The 8,955-nt window shown below is 40.8% G+C and overlaps 1 protein-coding gene across 1 annotated transcript; it reads left to right on the top strand.

Annotated features, from left to right (window-relative positions):
* LOC106582531 (spindle assembly checkpoint kinase) lies at nt 1–6,180 on the top strand. The gene is made up of 5 exons (XM_014165717.2): nt 1–89; nt 3,316–3,461; nt 3,651–3,789; nt 4,473–4,580; nt 4,745–6,180. Exons 2-5 carry the CDS (start codon nt 3,316–3,318, stop codon nt 5,612–5,614), a joined length of 1,263 nt encoding a protein of 420 aa, XP_014021192.1. The 5' UTR covers nt 1–89; the 3' UTR covers nt 5,615–6,180.
* The last annotated feature ends 2,775 nt before the right edge of the window (nt 6,181–8,955 follow it).

Genomic DNA, 8,955 nt, shown 5'->3' with positions numbered 1-8,955 from the left:
GGCAAGAGGTAAAGACACACGGCTGTGTTATTTTATGTTTACACCTGACACAGCAAGACAGCAGTCATACCTGAAGTAAACTGACAGAGGTAAGTATCATTTAATAGGATTTGACCTTAAAGTCAAATAATGGAAATAATGGACCTCATCTGACATTTACGTAGTTGGTTCTGTATATTAATGTAACTAATATAAATGGGTTCTAACTTGACAAATTCTTTGTTCGTTTACAATTTTACAATTTATGCAACTCGCATATAAAAACCAGTAAGACTGCTGGAATGCCCTGAGCACAAGATTGTAATTTTTATGACTCACATAGTAGAGGAACATATTGCCTGTAGCCTACTGTACATGGTAAGCTGTTGCGCACCAAGTGGCACTTAACTTCACTTCACTTAGTTATGGAAAACGGCTGAGAGGATTTTGGTACACTATTCACAACATATTGAAACAATTAGAATCTTCATATAATTAAAATCTTATTTCAGCAATAACGTGGAAATACCAGTGATGGAAAAAATACCCGATTATCATACCTGAGTAAAAGTAAAGATACTTAAATAGAAAAGGACTCAAGTAAAAGTGAAAGTCACCCAGTAAAATACTACTTCAGTAAAAGTATAAATGTAGTTGGTTTTAAATATACTTAAGTAGCAAAAGTAAAAGTATACATCTTTTCACATTCCTTATATTAAGCAAACCAGATGGCACAGTGTCCTTGTTTTAAAATGTTATAGGTGTTTTATTCACCATGTGACGATGACCACAGGGCTTTGTAGGATTGTTTCCTGAAGTTAGAGCTATTTTGGAGAAATCCTCAAACAGAACTTTTAGAACAGCATTACAATATAAGAACAATTGATTTAAGAATTTGCAATTTGGGAATGTTTTTTTGGGGGTGCTCTAAATTACTCTTTATATATGCGTTTCTGGCATTTAGAAATAAGTGCTACACTGCCTTTACGATTATATTAACTGCATTTGATTAACTTCCCATGTATAACAATCATGAAGTTTGCTTTTGTAAAATAGAACAAAGGCGTTTTCGTGTGTTATATCAGTATCCAATGAAATCACAGGAGGTTGGTGGCACCTTAATTGGGGAGGACGGGCTTGTGGTGATGGCTGGAGCGGAATGTGGGAATGTTATCAAGTACATCAAACACATGATTTGATGCCATTCCAATCACTTTGTTCTAGCGATTATTATGAGTCGTCTTCCCCTCAGCAGCCTCCACTGAATGAAATATATGTCATGTAAAGAGGATTGCAAAAGTTATTGCTCCATTCTAGAGGTGTCAACGTGATTTACCAAATGTGTCCATTTCTGTAAAGCCAATGTCAAGAAAGCTGCATATTGACGGAAATAAATGGCATTTTCATATTCTGTGTACTTACATGCTCAAAGTTGAACAATTCCATCTTTGTTTGAATAGCATAAGCTCTGAATTCCTTACTGTAATGTGTTGTCATTCCCAACATCAAATATTTTAAAATCATTGTAGTGCTGGGAACAGAAGTAAGGGCCACATTATATATGATGGAGGGCCACAAATGGTCACTGAAAGGAACACAACATGATCAAAAGCATTTCTAAAAACATTTTGGCATTATGGGGTATTGTGTGTAGGCCCTGAAGGCACTGTGTATATATACACTACATGACCAAAAGTATGTGAACACCTGCTTGTCGAACATCTCATTCCAAAATCATGGGCATTATAATGGAGTTGGTCCCCCCTTTGCTGCTTTAACAGCCTATTTTCTTCTGGAAAGGCTTTCCACTAGATGTTGGAACATTTCTGAGGGGACTTCCATACAGCCACAAGAGCATTAGTGAGGTCAGGCACTGATGTTGGGCAATTAGGCCTGGCTCGCAGTCGGTGTTCCAATTCATCCCAAGGTGTTTGATGGGGTTGAGGTCAAGGCTCTGTGCAGGCCAGTTCACACCCTTCTTGACAAATAATTTATGTATGGACCTCGCTTTGTGCACTGGGACATTGTCATGCTGAAACAAGGAAGGGCCTTGCCCAAACTGTTGAAACAAAGTTGGAACCACAAAATTGTCTAGAATGTCATTGTATGCGGAAGTGTTAAGATTTCCCTTCACTGGAACTAAGGGGCCTAGTACGAACCATGAAAAACAGCATATTATCCAATGGTGGCGAGGCTTCTGTGTGGCTGCTTGGCCATGGAAACCCATTTCATGAAGCTCCCGACAAACCGTTTTTGTGCTGACGTTGCTTCCAAAGGAAGTTTGGAACTCGGTAGTGAGTGTTGCAACCGAGGACAGACAATTTTTACGTGCAACGCACTTCAGCACTCGGCAGTCCTTTCTGTGAGCTTGTGTGGCCTACCTCTTCGTGGCTGAGCCGTTGTTGCTCCTAGACGTTTCACTTCACAATATCAGCATTTACAATTGATCGAGGCAGCTCTAGCAAGGCAGGAAAGAAAGAGTGTGCAAAGTTGTCATCAAGGCAATATATTTTGATATCTTTAACACTTTTTTGGTTACTACATGATTCCATATGTGTTATTTCATAGTTTTGATATAGTCTTCACTATTATTCTACAATGAAGAAAATAGTAAAAAATAAAGAAAAACCCTTTAATAAGTAGGTGTGTTCAAACTTTTGACTGGTACTGTATATGACAAACGAATGACATAACACAGCATGTGACTTTTTACGTTTCTGTGTAGAGTTTGACAACCTTTGATTGTGCTGGCATAAATATGCTACATTGCTATCAGGGATTTGGGAATGCCTCAGTTAGAGATGGTTGGTTTGGATTAGAATACCAGTTTAGATTTTCAACAGAATTTACGCCTTACTATGTGAGAAACTGTCAGTAGAATTCCTCCGTTCTACAGTTGCAGCACTGTTTTCTTCAGTTTGTAGTCAACATGCACACCCTTCTCACCCACTTCATTATCGTCTTCTGTTTGGAATTCTCTCTTTGTCTTTGTAACTTTGAGAGAAGTAACTGTAGGGTGTACATACTGGTACTTACCATAACAATAGTACTATAACAAATGTTATGCAGAGGTGAAAGCTTTAGTCCACTGGTTCTCAATCCTGGTCCGGGGGATGCAAAGGGGGGCACATTTTTGTTTTTGCCCTAGCACTACACAGCTGATTCAAATGATTAACTCATCAAAAGGCTTTGATGATTTGAATCAGGTGTGTAGTGCTAGGGCAAAAACAAAAATGTGCACCCCTTTGGGTCCCCAGGACCAGGATTGAGAATCACTGCTTTAGTCATTTCTATTGGACCTTGACCCCACTGCCCACTCCCCACCAAACCCCCTAGATGGCGTATTCCACCAGCACTATTGCTGCTGGCTGCTTTGGGAAGATATACAGGGAGATGTACAATGACACCTGGGCTGCAATCAAGAAGGTGCCACAACACTTAATCAATAGGAGAGACCTGGAGAGAGAGTGTCAAGTATACAAGTGAGTATGACAGACAATGTGCTATCATGGTATGTTGCTAAATGGTGATGATATCAGAGATGGTGTTGATGAGGTTGCTGATGAAGGTCACTACAGAAGTGATTAGTTGTGCTGTCTGTAAACTCCAATGCCCTCATAACTATTTTTCACCATTTTCTTTCACACTTTCTCTGTGACCTGGGACTCCAGTAAGGCAATTCATCCTAACATAGTGAAGCTTCTGGGTAATCCAACACTCAAGGACTCTAAGTGGATCATCCCCATGGAGTTCATCTTTGGAGAGGAACTGGAGACAACCATCTTCAAATCACAAAAATCGAAAATACAGGTAGGCCTATGGATCCCAGCGCTCCCAACAAACATGCATACGACGGTGTTGATGAAAGTTCACATAGCAAAACTTTTACATCTGAAATATCTGATAAACAAGTATGTAGGCCTACAGGATTTTCAGGGGGGCCTTCCCAACATTATTAAAACATTTCTATAACAGCCCAAGTTTGATAGACTCTGGTCTCCACTATTCAACTATATTTCAAATTGGACAGAGTGAATGGGGGGATTAGGGAAATGAGCAGATACATGTTGTGTAAGGTGCTGTAAAAACTAAAAACGAATTATTTCTATATTTTTTTTTTTTTGCTTATAATTTTTCTTATTATTATTGTTAGTTTAAAAAAAAGTATTTTATTTTATATTTCTTTTTTCCTTATAATTTTTCTTTATTTTTTTAATATAAATTTCTTTTTAAAAATATTTTTTTCATTCTTATTATTATTGTTAGTTTTAAAAAAAAGTATTTTATTTTATTATTAGTTTATTTTTATTTGTATTATTGTTTTTTTTAAATTTTTAATTTAAGTCTGCCACATCGCGAGTGTGGAATGTGTTCTGTTGGTTGATTGAAAAACAAGAAAACTTAATAAAACTTTAAATTGAAGAAGAAAAAAAAACATTTCTATGTGCAAGTTAGCTCATCAGTTGATAATCAAAGCCTTTCTTCCCCCACAGTTGACTCCATCTATAAAGGCCACCATCATCACAGGCATGTGTGAAGGACTACTTTATCTACACAGCAAAGATATTGTCCATCAGGACCTCAAGCCTGACAACATCATGGTGAGAAAGGCAATAAAGTTGTTTTTGTTATTCTGATGTTCTTCATTAATGATGCAAGACTTTAGAAGCAGTTGTTCATCTGTTGTTTATCACATTATCACTGTAAATGAATAGACTAGAAATAAAACAATATTTCTCAACCCCTCTCAAATTATCTCTTCCAGATAGAGCATGACACTCACCGAGCTGTGATCATTGATATGGGGCTGGCCAAATTCTTCCGCAATGGCCTAAATTCTGCAATGGATCTGGGCAACGAGGCCTACTCTCCCCCTGAGGTCCTGCAGAGGCGGGGCCAACGCGACCAGCGTTCGGACGTGTGGGCTATGGGTAAAATCATTGCTGAACTCTGTGCCAGAATCAGGTTGCACACCCCCAACGTCTGTCCAACTAAGATCCAGGAGACCCTCAGTCTCCAAGGCCAGCAGTACTGTAACGCTGTCTGTAGGATGGTGCAAAGAGACCCCACAATGCGAGCCACCATGGCCGGAATCATGCCGGAGATACAAAGGGCAGGGGTAGATGGCGGTGGCGGCAACACCGGGGGGCAAAAAAGAGGACGTCTTCTGACACCCAATCCTCACACTCAGGTAAAAACCACATTGCTACGTCCTCAACCTCCTGTACAGCGTTCACCATCTCCATCGAGATTTGAGCGCAATGCTTTACTAACGCCTGAGGTCAAGACGCTAGTGCGAGCTCCTGTGCGAGCGCCTTCTCCATCGAGATGGGAGCGGGCAGCCTTACCAACGCCTGAGGTCAAGAACTCACCATCTCCCTTTTCAAAGGTAGACCAGGGTAATTCTCTGGTTCCATCAGGCATAACTCAACCCAGTCAAGATGTCATGAAACAGCTTCTCTACAAAGAGGCAGCGAGGGGTCTCCCATGCCCACTCCCCACGACGGGAAAGGTGCGAATCCACCGCTATGAGCAAAGGAATGGGGAAGTGGAGACTTGGGAGCGAAAGGAGGTGGTGACTGAAGGAGGGAGGATAGTCAAGTTTGAGGATGTGATGTTTAACAACAAGTCGTAAGAAGGTTATTGAGAGATGTGAAATAGTTGGGAGTTGATTTGACTCTGCTTTTCCAGAGCGTGGGCCACACCCCTTCCATCCTTCAATGTAAAAGTCTGACATGTTTCTGAAAAAGGCGAAAGTCTGTATTTGGGACGGGGGATGGAATAATGGAATAATTCTAATGTCCAGTGAAACTATACTATGTAACAATACATTTACGCATTTTCTTACTACGGTAGACTAAATATATATATATATATATATATATATATACAGTATATACATCAACAACAATAAAAGTTGTGTTGCACTGTTACGAAGGAAACCTAAGGTTGATTAAGGATTCATGAATGATGTTGAAGGACTCTATCACCTTACAGTACTGCTACAATAACTATCTGTGAATGTTTTTGAAATCTCATCCCTCTTGCAAATCAGTTGTATCTTTAGCTTGATATACATTTGACTGTGAACATAGTAAAAAAACCTTTGTTTTGTATCATCTAAGACAAGGAGATCTTACATTTAGCTTACACTTAAGAATTCAAGTCATGTTTCACAAATATATGCGGTGTTATATCCAACAAAGTGTACAACATGGCCTCTTTTCAAGACTTTGTCAACCAGAGCTGTGTTCAGCTACAGACAGGGTGTCCCACTCACAGTTCATCCACTTCATCCCGTCAGAAGGAATTTCAACACAGGGGTTTGAGTAATCATTTTTTTTGTATTAATCATCGTATTAAGGCCACTCTGGACTGTGCAGAGTTCATTGAGAGAGGAGAAACTAAATCAGAAATACAGTATCACATTGTCCTTGACCTTGTTACATTTTCACTGCGCTGCGGGGAGCTCTATCTTCTGGAGCAGTCACCCTGGAAAGTATATCCACATCACAATGAAGTGAAAGTTTATTTATACATCAACTGAAGCAAACTAAAGAGCACACATACAGACATGATAATACAATATCATGATTTGATAATAAGCCACTGCATGAACTGTTAAAAGGTACACGGTGCATATCAGTGGCGGTCGTGCCGTTTTAGATCAGGGGAGACATTATTTTTATTTCTATTACAGCATATTGAATGACTGTCATTCATATTCCATTCACCCAGTTCAATGTAACATCGATAGGTTTAGGCTACTACATGATACTCAAATATTCCCTATAGCCATCATGAGCTACGAATAAAAGTTTACAATGTAGGTGCACACAGTTTAGCCATAGCCAGCTAGCTAACATAGCATCCCTCTCTGTTTGACACTGGTGTTTGAGTAGGCAAAACTAGCTAGCTGTATTCACTAACTAAGAAAGAGAAAGTGAGAAAAAGAATACCACGAAATATAACTCTCTTGCTTTTCCTTCATTTTTGACAAAATAATTTTGTTAAAAAATGTTCACCTATTGTCTCTGAGTCAACTACTCACCATATTTTATGCACTGCAGTACTAGCTAGCTGTAGGTTATGTTTTCAGTACCATATTCATTCTCTGATCAAATCAAATTTATTTTTATATAGCCCTTCGTACATCAGCTGATATTCTCAAAGTGCTGTACAGAAACCCAGCCTAAAACCCCAAACAGCAAGCAAAGCATGTGAAAGAAGCACGGTGGCTAGGAAAAACTCCCTAGGAAAAACTCCCTAGAAAGGCCAAAAACCTAGGAAGAAACCTAGAGAGGAACCAGGCTATGAGGGGTGGCCAGTCCTCTTCTGGCTGTGCAGGGTGGATATTATAACAGAACATGGTCAAAATGTTAAAATGTTAAAATGTTCATAAATGACCAGCATGGTCAAATAATAATAATCATAGTAGTTGTCGAGGGTGCAACAAGCACGTCCGGTGAACAGGTCAGGGTTCCATAGCCGCAGGCAGAACAGTTGAAACTGGAGCAGCAGCACGGCCAGGTGGACTGGGGACAGCAAGGAGTCATCATACCAGGTAGTCCTGAGGCATGGTCCTAGGGCTCAGGTCCTCCGAGAGAAAGACAGAAAGAGAGAAAGAGAGAATTAGAGAGAGCATATTTAAATACACACAGGACACCGGATAAGACAAGAGAAATACTCCAGATGTAACAGACTGACCCTAGCCCCCGACACATAAACTACTGCAGCATAAATACTGGAGGCTGAGACAGGAGGGATCAGAAGACACTGTGGCCCCATCCGATGATACCCCGGACAGGGCCAAACAGGCAGGATATAACCCCACCCACTTTGCCAAAGCACAGCCCCCACACCACTAGAGGGATGTCTCCAACCACCAACTTACCGTCCTAAGACAAGGCCGAGTATAGCCCACAACGATCTCCGCCATGGCACAACCCAAGGGGGGGCGCCAACCCAGACAGGAAGACCACGTCAGTGACTCAACCCACTCAAGTGACGCACCCCTCCCATGGACGGCATGGAAGAACACCAGTAGGCCAGTGACTCAGCCTCTGTAAAAGGGTTAGAGGCAGAGAATCCCAGTGGAAAGAGGGGAACCGGCAAGGCAGAGACAGCAAGGGCGGTTCGTTGCTCCAGCCTTTCCGTTCACCTTCACACTCCTGGGCCAGACTATACTTAATCATAGGACCTACTGAAGAGATAAGTCTTCAGTAAAGACTTAAAGGTTGAGACTGAGTCTGCGTCTCTCACATTGGTAGGCAGACCATTCCATAAAAATGGAGCTCTATAGGAGAAAGCCCTACCTCCAGCCGTTTGCTTAGAAATTCTAGGGACAATTAGGAGGCCTGCGTCTTGTGACCGTAGCGTACGTGTAGGTATGTACGGCAGGACCAAATCGGAAAGATAGGTAGGAGCAAGCCCATGTAATGCTTTGTAGGTTAGCAGTAAAACCTTGAAATCAGCCCTTGCCTTAACAGGAAGCCAGTGTAGGGAGGCTAACACTGGAGTAATATGATCAAATTTTTTGGTTCTAGTCAGGATTCTAGCAGCCGTATTTAGCACTAACTGAAGTTTATTTAGTGCTTTATCCGGGTAGCCGGAAAGTAGAGCATTGCAGTAGTCCAGCCTAGAAGTAACAAAAGCATGGATTAATTTTTCTGCGTCATTTTTGGACAGAAAATTTCTGATTTTTGCAATGTTACGTAGATGGAAAAAAGCTGTCCTTGAAACAGTCTTGATATGTTCTTCAAAAGAGAGATCAGGGTCCAGAGTAACGCCGAGGTCCTTCACAGTTTTATTTGAGACGACTGTACAACCATCCAGATTAATTGTCAGATTCAACAGAAGATCTCTTTGTTTCTTGGGACCTAGAACAAGCATCTCTGTTTTGTCCGAGTTTAAAAGTAGAAAGTTTGCAGCCATCCACTTCTTTATGTCTGAAACACAGGCTTCTAGCGAGGGCAA

The sequence above is a fragment of the Salmo salar genome, chromosome ssa02 (genome assembly GCF_905237065.1).
Source record: "Salmo salar chromosome ssa02, Ssal_v3.1, whole genome shotgun sequence".
In the NCBI taxonomy this organism is placed as follows: Eukaryota; Metazoa; Chordata; class Actinopteri; order Salmoniformes; family Salmonidae; genus Salmo; species Salmo salar.
Note: the sequence above shows the minus strand (reverse complement) of the source record. Positions and strands in the feature narration are given on the sequence as shown.